The sequence below is a fragment of the Acipenser ruthenus genome, chromosome 4 (genome assembly GCF_902713425.1).
Source record: "Acipenser ruthenus chromosome 4, fAciRut3.2 maternal haplotype, whole genome shotgun sequence".
NCBI lineage: Eukaryota > Metazoa > Chordata > Actinopteri > Acipenseriformes > Acipenseridae > Acipenser > Acipenser ruthenus.
Genome location: NC_081192.1, coordinates 96,453,267 through 96,466,503, shown reverse-complemented (window position 1 = coordinate 96,466,503; position 13,237 = coordinate 96,453,267). Strand labels below are relative to the sequence as shown.

At 36.2% G+C, this 13,237-nt stretch overlaps 1 protein-coding gene across 3 annotated transcripts in view; it reads right to left on the bottom strand.

The window, feature by feature from the left end:
- cnbd1 (cyclic nucleotide binding domain containing 1) overlaps positions 1-12,707 on the bottom strand; it is a 70,289-nt gene extending 57,582 nt beyond the window's left edge. For all 3 annotated transcript variants that reach the window (XM_033998889.3, XM_033998890.3, XM_033998888.3), the window contains exons 1-4: positions 12,604-12,707; positions 11,482-11,554; positions 11,061-11,174; positions 8,855-9,007 (exon numbers count right to left, since the gene is read on the bottom strand). In XM_033998889.3, the coding sequence (XP_033854780.2) occupies positions 8,855-9,007; positions 11,061-11,174; positions 11,482-11,554; positions 12,604-12,649 (386 nt within the window). In that variant the 5' untranslated portion in view covers positions 12,650-12,707. The remainder of the gene's footprint in view (positions 1-8,854; positions 9,008-11,060; positions 11,175-11,481; positions 11,555-12,603) is intronic.
- Positions 12,708-13,237: the final 530 nt, after the last annotated feature.

The following is a 13,237-nucleotide window of genomic DNA, read 5'->3' as shown; positions in this document are numbered from 1 at the left end:
TATATAATGAGGAATGGAATCAGTCGAAAAATCAATTTTCGATTTAATTGTAGCAGCCCTATTCAAAACATTGAGCAGTTTCACTGGAAGTCATTTAGAGATATCTTGAAATAACCTCCTGCTCATTTTGAGATATCTGTAAATGAACAGGAAGTTATTTCGCAATATCTTCAAATGATTTAGAGATATCTTTGAACCCCTCATTTTATCTCTAAATGACAGTTTGGCGTACCATGCTAGCAAAATCCACATGGTTTCCACATTATTTAAATGTCCTTCTTACAGATGCATTAAAGGAGACTATGGAAGCACTGAACATATTATTCATAGGAACTGTGTAACAATAATGACAACAAATGTCATCAACATATAAATGAAAGATGACATTTCATTGGCTGTTGCCTCCTTGGCAGTACTCCTCCCTCCTCTTAAGCTAAACAGAATGCTGCCTCTCTTGCTGTGCCACTGTACAGTGCACATTTTACAACACTCTTTACAGCAATCTTTGTTTAATAATTTTGCAACCCCATAACTTTGAATTATCTAAGAGTAAAAACTTTGGTGCTGTGATAAACTATACACTTCAAACCATATACTGTACAGTATCAGAAACAGTGGGTCATATATACAAAACTGTAATGCATGAGTTATTTTAAAAAAAGCTGTTCAGAAACCAAATCCTGATTACAAAAAGGAATAAAATTAATTGTATTGTAAAAGACTTCTGTGTGTTTTTGTCTACATTATTAGGTGTTGTATCTATTATTATTGTGTTTTCTGTAGATCACTGAAAAATCCTCAGATCAAGGACTGCATCTGCATTTTAAACCTGTTTTAATCACTCTGCTGTGACGTCTCACGAGATTACAACTTCCCAAAAACAGGACACCACTTGAACGCACTTATTCGTTTTTAAATGGCTCCCTCTCTTCAAATAAACAGGATTGACCCTGTTACTTTCCCAGAACCAGGTATACTGTCAAGTCTCCAAAAGTACGTAAACACATACATACATGGCTTAAACACCTGTGTATTCAGCTAATTACCTTCCATGTCAGTCTATTTTGTGCAAGTTAAGATGAACAGAATATTCTAGCAGTACTAATGAGGTACTGTCACCCAGCGAGGAACATCTGCAAGTCTGACAGCGCTCATGAGACAGCTGGCAAATTCGATTTTTTGCTCTCAGAACTTTCCTGCCACTGGCAGGCATGCCCTTCCTTAGCTCTGTTCACTGTATGTTATGTGTGAGCAACATACCAACAATTAAAAATGAGAACTGATCTGGCAAGTCTATATTCATGGCATCACAAACACATTACAATTGCTGGACAACTATCATAGTTTCATTATTTACAGTATTAGCTCCCATTATTTTATGATTTCAGCCCTTTGACTGGAGTTACTGTCCAAATCTTGACAGCTGCATGTGGAAATTTGACTAAGGGATTTCTTTACAGCCATCCTATGTGACACGGCTGTGTAAACAATAAAAGCTGGGTTCATTAATCACTTTCAAAGCACTGGCTGTGTTTCCATTTAAATGCCCACCAACAATTAACCTTGGCCTTTTCCCAAAGACACAATTTATACCAATAATAATAATAATTAATCTAGTGGTTTCTCATTTGCCTGCATCCCTGAAAATCTAACCCATGGGATGGCACATTAACTTGGCCAGTATCGTAATATCTTGTGAAGTTGTTTTTGTTGATGGTATCCCATAGATGCTTAATGATGATACAGAACAGGTTCCAAATAATAATATTAATAATAATATCTTTATATAGCGCCTTTGATAGTAGACCACCATCACAAAGCGCTTTAGAGAGGTAGGCTGTGAACTGTGCATAATATGCAGAGTCACTTACAATAGGACATTGATTTAACATCTCATCCACAGGATGGGAGCACAAAGAGGTTAAGTGACTTGCTCAGGGTCACACAATGAGTCAGTCGGTGACAGGGTGGGATTTGAACCAGTGACCTTCTGGTTACAAGCCCTGAACCTTAACCACTGGACCACACTGCTTCCCAAAATGAATGAAAAACACTGGTAGCCTAAGCAAATCTAAACAAAACTCAAAAAAAGATATGTTTTAATCTTTTAACATATTATAGACAATTATGACAGAGTTTCAATTATGGATAAACAATACATGTTTCAGAAGTAGGCCCCTTTTCCACAGAGGTCTAAATAAGCTAAACTCTTCTAAGTGCACGCACATACAGAGGGTCCTAAAATTGTGTAATAATCACACATTACCTGGAAGGTTAAAACACATTTCAATACAATGTTTACTCTTATAGCCTAATGCAACCTGAAATGTAAGTATTATTCCATAGGAAAATTCAAACTGTGGTAAAATTCTGCTGGCAACCAAATGCATCAAATTTCTTATTGTAGAGTTGATGCCTACAAGCATACAGCAAACCTTTTGTCAAAGTTACTTCAAATGAAGCCATGAATGTGATAATTGTAAATGTGAAAAGGGCAGTACTTTTCTCTAGCCTTCATAACTGTCTGCTATTCTAGAAGCAGCAACAAATTGTAAGGCAGAAACATTGGTCACTTTTTTATTTCTTTAGTGTATTTAAGTTTGTATGATGACATGTACTTGTGGCTTTAAAACTTGTATAATTGAAATAGAGAATATTTCAGCTCTGACAGGTCATATTGTACAACATTTTCAAGTATCAGTAATATATGTACGCGTACATTTTTACTTTCCACATCCATTTTCAAATGTTTGTAATATACTTCTACATTGAAATACCATAAAGTAATTGTTTTCCACACACAAAAAGCACACCTCTGCACGAGAAGCACAATACCTTCGGGTCCAGTGAGCACACTGGAGCTTCTTGACACAGCAACCCCCCCCCAGCCCCCCAAACAAACAATTATTTGTGCTCTGATAGGGTGTGACCAGGGGTAATTGACAACCAATCATTCCATTACCTCCTGGCCACATTGCACACTTTTCAATCAGACACGCATCAATCACTCAATTAAACCCAATTGCCATCACCAAACACCCACACACACAAGCACCCATGTGCAGGCTCACTACAAAACTGAAAAAAAAAACATTTTAATAAATGCACATTTCACTAAACAATGAACCAATCTATTTTAAATAGTGTTCCATACTGCATCACAAGATAAGGAATGGTAGTGCCATGTAAACGAATAAGACAGGAAACAGAAATTGCTTTTTGCAGAGATGCTGTGCTAGTATATTAGGTCATTGTTTTTAAAGAAAAATCTCTATATTTTACAGTAATACTTATTTTACCTGAATTACTGTAGCCTATTACCTATGTATGGGTATGCCTACACATAGTATTAGTCATATTTATTATTATTAGAAGTATTACCAGTAGGGATGGTATGATTTTTATCATACTAATATTGTATAAAAACAGCCATTTAGTAAAAAGCCATTTACATGAGGTCCAGTAGGCTATATCTATGTTTTATAAGGCTGTACAATCTTTAAAATATCTGCTGCAGACTTCAATGGTATTTTGGAATGTAGTTTGTCATTCTTCATTTGCGTAGTTAGGTAGGAAGGCAGTCAGGGGAAATAGCTCTGTAGGAGACAACCTTAAATTATAATTATGCAAATAAAATCTCTTGAAAAAGTACATCTAAAAGTACAATGTTTAAAATGATAGAGTATTATTTTATCAGCTTAACTCATTTAAAAACCGTATGTACAGTAATATTTCATGTTCAGGATGTCATTTCACTGTATATGCAACAGAGGATTGCAAATGACTGGTAATGTTGCACTGGTGCAAGAAAGGTGGGCATCACTGGGTAACAAGCCATTTGAAAATGATATGGATACTGTTTGACATATTGTTTGAAGACAAATGGCAGGACTGAACAAATATCAGATATAAAAAAAATGTATTGATTCGATGTAACCTTTTATCAAGAAATGTTTTAGAAATAGACTCAGTTAACTGGAATGGTGTTTTTAACAGTGGAAAACCTCAACTGTGCCAGCCTTATGACTAGAAATAAATATAATCGGTTTGAACTGTCACTTTTTATTATCTTGGTTTTTGATATCTGGTTTTCATATTTTCTGCCTCTGGTTTAAAATGGATTCACAATTACTGTTTTTCTCCAGTGGGTTTGCTAGCTGCAGTATCATTATTTGTTAACAGTTTTGCAAAAATGCAATTTTATTCACGTACCAAACGTGGCACTCAAGCAAGGTAAAACTAAATCTGGACATTTAACTCCTAAAGAGCTGTTCCCAAAACTGTATCTTTATCTGAGACAAGAGGTGTCAAGTTTTAAACTAAACTCCTGAGATACCTGCCCCTAAATTAATTCTGAGACATTGTGCATTGGAATTGGACTTCTGTTCAGCCCTCAACCTAATCACAATACAAGGAACTGTCCTGCGCTTCCATCTAAGGCAAATCCTATTAGTGCTTATGTCACTGTAAACACAAGCAGACAGAATACAAAGATAGTAAAGGCAGCCACGGAAATCAATGTGCAATCAGTTATACTTGCTTTTAAAATAAATACAAAAAACTCAAAAAATGGAGAGTATAAGTAGGTAAGCTGAGGCATAATATATCATTTCTTTCTCATTTAATAGATGTTTTGAGACCCAGAAAACCTGCTGTTGCAGCCTGTATTGTGATTCTATTGTCTCCAAACCCTGCAGAATTCGATAAGATAAAATGTCAGTAGAGTCTGGTAAGCCAATCCAAAACCACAATGTTTCATATAGACATGTTATTGCATAATGTCCAACAAGTTATCATATGTATGCATTAAAATATAAAAATAAAAATACAACTTAACCATTCATTTTTAAGGATGGAATTGGGTACATTGAGTTTTAAGAGTAGGTGTTATTCTCACATGATTTCCATTACATGAGAGTAGATGTTTAAACTTCATGCTGATTTGAACTCGGCTCTCGCCAAGATAAGCACCAACTAAGACGTAGCTTTACAGTAAACTAATGTGATCCATCTGTAGATATCCTTCTGCCTGGTGTTGATGGCTGAAGTGTAATGCTGGCTCCAGGGATCAGCTTATTTTGCCTGCGATGCTGGCTCCGGGTATCAACCACAGTGCGGCCTCCCCAGTGCATCAGCATGACAACCGTCTGGATTGAGCTACGTAGAGTACATCTCTGGAGTCTTCAAGTGGGCACCTTCCATGCTCGGTGTTTCGTCAACTAGCCCACGACACCTCATGAGGGCTCAACGGTGATTCTGGTGTCCCAGCATCACGCCCCTCCATCCCCCACTCAACTCCGCCCAGCTTACTTACCCGTACATCAGCGTTGCTTTATTTCTATTGTGCTTGAGATCCCCAGCCAGAATCTTTCCGCCTCAACCGCAGCCAGTTGCTGCTCCTTTCTGCTGCTTCAGATAAGTTCTTCACTGTGCGACACAACTCTTGGCCACTAAACCCAACATCTCTGAAATTTAAATGCTTATATATGCTAACTTGTTGTACATTATGCTATATATATATATATATATATATATATATATATATATATATATATATATATATATAATTACGTGGATAGTAACTATATTTATCCTTTGGCCCATGCAAAAAAAAAATGTCGTATTGCACTTTTGTGACGTCAAAATGTTGTATTGCACGGTTGGGATACCTGTGCAATACGACTTTCTCTAGCAATCAAGATTAGCTCGAACATGTTCCAACTTTTTCACCAAAGACTTTCATGAGTCAACAAGAAAATGTAAACACGTCCAAGAAAACCTAAATCTAAATCTTGGCACGTGTAGTGGGCTGAGCTCCCTAAAAGCCAGCTGCTGTGGAAACTTCTCTTTCTGCTTGCATTGCTGTCTCCTAGCAACATTGCTTTTTTTCAGACAAATCCTGAAGTTTACGAAGGCACGCTCCACATCACAATTTACACAGCTATATTACTTTTTAAAATATTAGAACTGTATAACAGAACTTTGGAAAAAGTGTGTTCTCTCTCTTGCTCACTCACTCACTCTCTTTCACCCCTTATTGTTTCCTTCCCCTTCCCATAATGGGATCAGCTGCATCTGCGTTTTCAAATAAACCTCCCCTTATCGCTCAAAGCTAACACGCAAATGAGGCGACATCTGCATGGATTCGGCAGTGACTGCACTTACATTTAAATCATGTTTTGTTTAAAACAAAACCAATTCTTAGGAAGGCTATTATGTAGATACTTTATCCCTTAACACTATCAATTGTTAAATAACAAAATGCTTTTGTTGCTGTGTTGGGTTTGTCTAGCTCATGGCAACACAAATTGACATGGTTGTTGTAGGATTTATTTATAAACATTACAAATGTTGTATCCCTCAAAAACAATCCTGCAATACAAAACTAATTGCAGGGTTTGATTGTGTCAATCTGACCTGCAAAATGAAGGTTATTTTAGATCCACACTATCGCTGCATCAGCTCTTTTAATCACTGACGTGACATCACTGGATGACAAATTTATACCCCGTTTGTCAAGGACGATCTTTATAGATGAGGATTTCTTTTATGGGCTGACATCCATGGAATCGTGTTTGCTGACATCATTGTTTCATGCAAGTTTAAATAAAAAACATTCCCATAACAGTACACAAACCCAGGAATTCTCTTTTCATGTGGCACCATTCATGTTTAAACCCACACCCATTCTTCACATGTTTAATAACATGAAAGTGAAAGGGGTGAACAGTCAACACAAGGGATAAAACAGAAAGAGCACTATGAACTCTGACAAATGGCAGAACAGTTCCATCAACCTTTATAAATCTGACAGCGAAAACCATCCGATTTCCATTTTAATTGAAAAACAAACAAAAAACTGCAGACAAAGCAATCCTACAGTGTGCTTCTTTCATAAAACAAACCGATGCTTTCCGCTGGTGTTTGCGTCAGGGGTTCCTATTCCACTAAGTCACCTCTTTCTTGTCATTAGAAAGGCTAGCGTTAAAGTAAGCAAAGTACTTCCTTTCACTAGTGAGCATCTCTCTCCTGGCAAGAGCTCAGAATCTCACGGGAATGCCACGCTTGAGCAGGAAGTCTATGTTAACACTAAACCCTTCCATTTTCCTTTCCTTTGTGGAAAATAAAATCAACAAGCTCGGCACTCACACAGTGCTATGGCAGGAGATCAAAGGGTGTTATCATCTGTTGTACAGTACACCTAAGCATGTGTCTTTCACGTTTCAAATACAGCAGATATATCATAGCAGGGATTTTAAAGGAAAACCATCTTGTTAAATAAAAGGAAATGTAAATACATAAATAAATAAAGAAAGAAAATCTACTACAATAAATAACAGCAACTGTATTGCTATACTACAGTACATTAAAATAAAGTGGGCTGTATGTTTAAAGGTTGTTCATATGATGAGGTTTGGTGTTGAAATCATAATGTTGTTAGAGTACATGTGATGTATAACACTGTATTGTTTTGGTACCTTGCCAGCTGTGCCAACAGAAGTTCATTATTTACTAATATTATGAATTAATGATTAAAAGAACAATACATTTAAGAAACACTAATATTAACACCAACTAGAGTGTGATGTGATCTCTGGTAATGACACGTATTTATTTAAGCAATATAACTACAGGGAGCATCGAGTGTCCAATGACAAAACACAGTCTAATATGTTAAACTAGTGAAGAAAACTGCTGTCTCCAGGTACACTATATGCACCCTGCAGTTCTCGATCCTACATGGCAACATTTTTTCAAGTCTGCTCTGAGTCTGATTTCAATAGAATCGATCATTCGGCTGTGCCGTCCAATGGATGGTCTTTGAGCAATACATCACTCATGAAAAGCGATTCTGCAGTACGCAACATTCTATAGTGTAACACAAAGAAAACCGCAATCACTAGTGTTGTTTAAATAATATTGTTTTATATAGAGAATGTACTGCCCTCTAGTGACAATATTATGGATAGCTTTTTTTACTTTTCAGTTTAGTAAACACAAAAGCTTAGCTTTTTCCAGGATATGTTTATTCATCTTTCAGTATGACTTAAATCCAGAACATGAACACAATTGCCTGCTATAAATGTCCATGACATTTCAGTAAAAAACAACATACAGTATATGGAGCATTTAAATAAAAAAATGCAATATATATATATATATATATAATTTTTTTTTTTTTAATTGATAGAAATAATAAAGAATGCAATGAATAATGTATGCTTCTTCTGTAACAAGAGTCCTGAGAGGTTGCTATAGTAGTCAGTTTCAACACGCAATCATTGAAAAATAACACTTCAGATGTGTGACACCTGAATAGGTTATAATGAAGTCACAAAGTCTGTATATTCTATAACAAGTCAGTAACACTAATGTTGCTAATACACTACAACCCCTTGTGGAATTAAGCTAAATATATGTTTAATCTTTATGGTGGACATGCATTTAGCAGCATTGCTTCAGAATGCCCTGTTTTCATATCATAAGAGCACATACACTTCAGCACTGACAGAAAGCCTGCATCTTTAATCAGAAATGTTATCTTTAGAAATAGACGTCCCAACAGGGAATATAGTCTATTGCAAGGGCCTTTAACCCAGAGCCACAAATGAAATGCAGCAGTGGGGGTTTTAGGGGTCTGGCATTTTCAAAATTAGATTTTCAATGATTTTGACATTATTGTAGTAAAATACTGCTGATATGTGACCAAAGAGCCGAGCAAGTCTGATATGTGAGGCTTTAACAGTCCTGAAGTAGCTTCAGGGGTATTACAGTACTGAATTCCATGACCTGGCCCTTCTGTAGAAACAGCTGAACAGAAAAAAATAACAATACAAAGTTGAATTTGACTTACATCTTTTTGAGTATCTTTAAGAGGCAGCTGATCTGGTTTCTGTACACAAAGGCAAGGTCCACCACCTTTCGCCTCCTCTGTAGCTTTTCCAGGTGAATGCGGATGTCATGGGAATCTTCTTCAGTTACATCACTCATTCCTTTTGATAATACTCTAAAATGAATAAAAAGGTACATATTCTGAAATATGGGTTCTTGCGTACCCCTCTCTTCACCACCCTGCCCCTCCTACCCCCAATCCCTTGTGTCTCCCTACACCCCCTCTCGCCATCTCTGCTCCTCCTCTACTGGTCGTCTGGTCATGCCTCTCCATCCTCCCGTACCCGCTCCTTCTCTTCCCTAGCCCCTCTGTGGTGGAACCAGCTACCAGAGAACCTCAGGACTGCTCCATCTCTCACTGCTTTTCAGCTGCCTCCTCAAGACCCACCTGTTTAAAGTGTCTACTATGCACTGGACTTGCCTGACCTAAGCACCATGCTACTGGATCCTCAGCTAATGCACCACCCTTGCACTCTTTGTAGATATAACTTATTGTAATCCTTACTTGTTGTTTCCTAGTTCATATCGTACTTTCGTAGTATTATTTGCATTTACTGTAAACTATACTGTCTTTAAATATTAATCTTGCATTGTAATACTGTACTGCCCTGCAACACCTGTAAGTGGTCTTGGATAATGGTGTCTGCCAAATAAATTATTATTATTATTATTATTATTATTATTATTATTATTATTAATAATAATAATAATAATAATAATAATAATAATAATAATAATAATAATAATAATAATATGTGATCAATAGAATGCAGCAGAAAGGAACATGTTTCTGAACTGTTTTGTAAACTTGACCTCCAACCTTCATTCCCTTGATGATATACGGTATAGAATTCATATTAAATGAAGCTCAACAAGATAGTTTATCTGTTAACTGCATGTTCTTCAATATACTTATAACCAAGAAGCACAAAAACTACACAGCTCTATAGCATTATTTCATTGGAGGGGACAGGCCTCAGGGTGGTCACTGTGTTGTTATATGAGTGTGTACTCATTAAAGGATGTCTCCAGTGGCCTGCCTCCCTTATCTCCCAATGCTATCCTATTCGTAATTTTTTTATGATTTGCAATACATGAGCCCCTACTCTAGGTCTTCACAGACTTCTAACTTCCACACACTCAGTCAAGCAGTGATTAATGCAGCCGAGCTGCTCATTTTGTTAAACCATGTTTAACAATTTGTTTTATTGCTGTTTAAACAAGACATATGTGATTCCTATATTTTTTACAACTAGGAAACTGTTGCTTAAAAATATTATCCTACAAATCTAATGTAGATTTCCTACAAAGCAATGAGATATTAAATTCAATTATTAGCTTGGTGTAATTCAATAACTAAACAGAACTGACTTCTATTTTACTAATGCAAGAACAATGACTCCATTCATTCTAAAATGAATTAATATTGTCAAAATTATGGATTAGGCACAGTAAATAGTAAGTATGGAAAGTTATGGATGAGTGGTTTGAGTAAAGGTCTGTCCAGAGTTTTGTACTGGTGTCAAACGAGGGTTGAAAAAATTGATTTTTCTAATGAGCATTCTCTTTGCATCGCAGCACATTTGAAAGAAATACTTTTTTATACACATTTTTTTTAAAAAGTGTGTGTTTTTTGTAAAGTGGGATTCCCATTCAAGCGTTAAATGAATTGAGGATTAGCAAGTCTTCATATTTTACAGTTGAGCTGTGACCTGGTATAGATCTTTCATCAGAAGTTAAGGATAAGAATAAACACAAATAAATGAAGAAGAAAAAAAAACTTGTGAATGTCAATAAAAGAGCCGTGTTCAAAGTGCTAAGTGACCCCCCCAAAAAAAGGTTTGGCCTAAAAAGGCTTTGAAAAATAAATGGCCCATGCTGGTTCATATCATATTTACTCAGGCCAGTATGCAAAACCAGGTGAAGTATTCCAGTACATCCTGGTGACTTTTCAGAAGTGTTAACAATGCTCTAAGAATAATGTCTAACCCCTAAGTGCAGCTGGTACACCAAAGTGTAACCTGTCCCCCTGCAAACCTGCCTCTGACTGTAGGAAATACAGTAAGAATTAAACCATTTAAAGACCCACATAGATGCAGCGTTTCTGACATTCAAGGGGACAGGTTAGTGGTTACACTATTTAGATTGGTAGAAATTACAGTTCTTACGTTTTCTTTTCCATGATAGGGATCCGTGGCAGTTTCATTTTAGGTTTGAGAAAAATGTTAGGATAGGCATTCATGAACAAATCATGAGCCTCGTCTGTGGTGTGGGGGTTGTGTCTAAAGAAAAGAAAAGTGAAAAATAAAATCTTAATCTGTGGCACACGTGGTAACACAAGATACCCATGTAGCTCAGTATGGAACACATGGAATATAGTACAATCTAGCAAAAATGCACACCAAACTAGAAATTACTGTAGAAAAGGCTTTTTCACCCATTATTAACCATATGATTCACGTCTGCCGCAGTATATTAATATTATATTATATTAATATTACTTCACTGTGCTTTACGACTCTGCTGCACAGTTACCACGGGATGCCACGTTGCAGGTTCTTTTAAAAGACAACTAAAACTTATCCTTACTTGTTTTGGAGCCCATTAATTTGACATGCTGTTTCTAGCTGACAATAGTCTATCCCTATGAAAGGCTGTATTTCTGTGAAGTGAAACAAAAAAAGATGAAAGGGTTAATAACACATTTTCAAGTTAAAAAAAGGGTTTTAAATATATATATATATATATATATATATATATATATATATATATATATATAATTTTGTTTTATATCCAGAATATATTGAAAGGAGGTATAACTGTAGTGTACAAAAATGCTTTTTTTTTTGGGGGGGGGGGGGGGGGGGGGTACACAAAAAAGCTTTAAATGATTAAAGAAATCGTTTATTTCAAGAAGTCTGGTACAAAAGCCCTTCAGCTGTGTAGAAAGAAAAGTAAAAACAGCGCAGTGAACTTGTTATTTTTCAATTCTCTGGATGATGTCATGATTATGTCAGAATAGAATGTTCGTTCCAAGTGGTTCCAAAGTTCTTTTGTTTCATTCCCTTTGTTTCCAAGCAGAATTTGTTACATAGCACTGTGATCCCAATGGTGATGTCTTCAACTATATATTATATTATATATATATATATATATAGAGAGAGAGAGAGAGAGAGAGAGAGAGAGAGAATTGATTGTACAATCCTATTTTTTTTCCTTTTATTTCTTGGGTAAAGCAAGTACAGTCTACCCTTGGCACATAAACAATAAAAGGGTAGTTTGTCATTATGGATGTTGGGGATGTCCATGATCATTTTGCAGTTTACTATGCGTTTGCCATGTTTTTACTATGCATTTACCACCTTTAACCATAATTTATCTGTGATTCGCCATGCTTGTATGTGTATGGCAACCACTGTAATCTAAGATTAAAGTTATACTTTTTTAATGGTACTTTCACAGACGCTGATTATAAGTAATCTTGGACTACCTAATGTTACATTGGGTAACCAGGCAGCCCAAAGGTTAAGCAAAATGTTGATGTACAGAAAAGAAATTCTGCGCTGCAGATAAAACGAAACGGGTTAGAATGTAAAATAACTTCTACAAGCAGAAATACACATGCACAGTAAAATACATATGTATTCATTATTATTATTATTATTATTATTATTATTATTATTATTATTATTATTAAGTGTATTAACTTACGAGTTTTCTGAAGTGAACGACTTGATTGAACAGCAGCCAAAGACATTTTCAAATTAATGAAACGATCCTCGAGAACTGGACTCGTCTGACTTCCCTTAACTTGACAGAACGGTAACCCCCCCCCCCCCCCCCCGCGAAAAGTGTTTACCTTGGAAATGTAGTTTGCACAGCGTCTCTCACTATGGCAACAGACCAGATACTGTGGCGTCACAATGCCATTCTTTATACATGCATGACACGTAATCCTACGAAGAAACAACCCACATGACTTCGGTTTGCATAACATTGCAATGGCACAAAAGTATTTCTACAATAAAGGTTGTAAACTTGTGTTAAAAAAACAGGTATTAACATAATTTTGGAGTTATTGCAGATGTATACAGTTCAGGTTCTCCAGGAGGTTGTGTCACGTTTTCACCGAGATGTGCTAAAGATTACATCACCATGTGACCAAACAGGGTAGAAGTTTAAAACATACTATTTTTATTTTTAAAAGAAGTGCTGTGAATGTTGGCCTTGTTGACATGCTTCCTTGTGGTGCTGGATGAGCTTTTGAAGACTATATCTTTGGCACCACTTGCCTGGTAGGTACACATTCTCCATATGTAGGTCATGTTCGAGATACTACACCTGG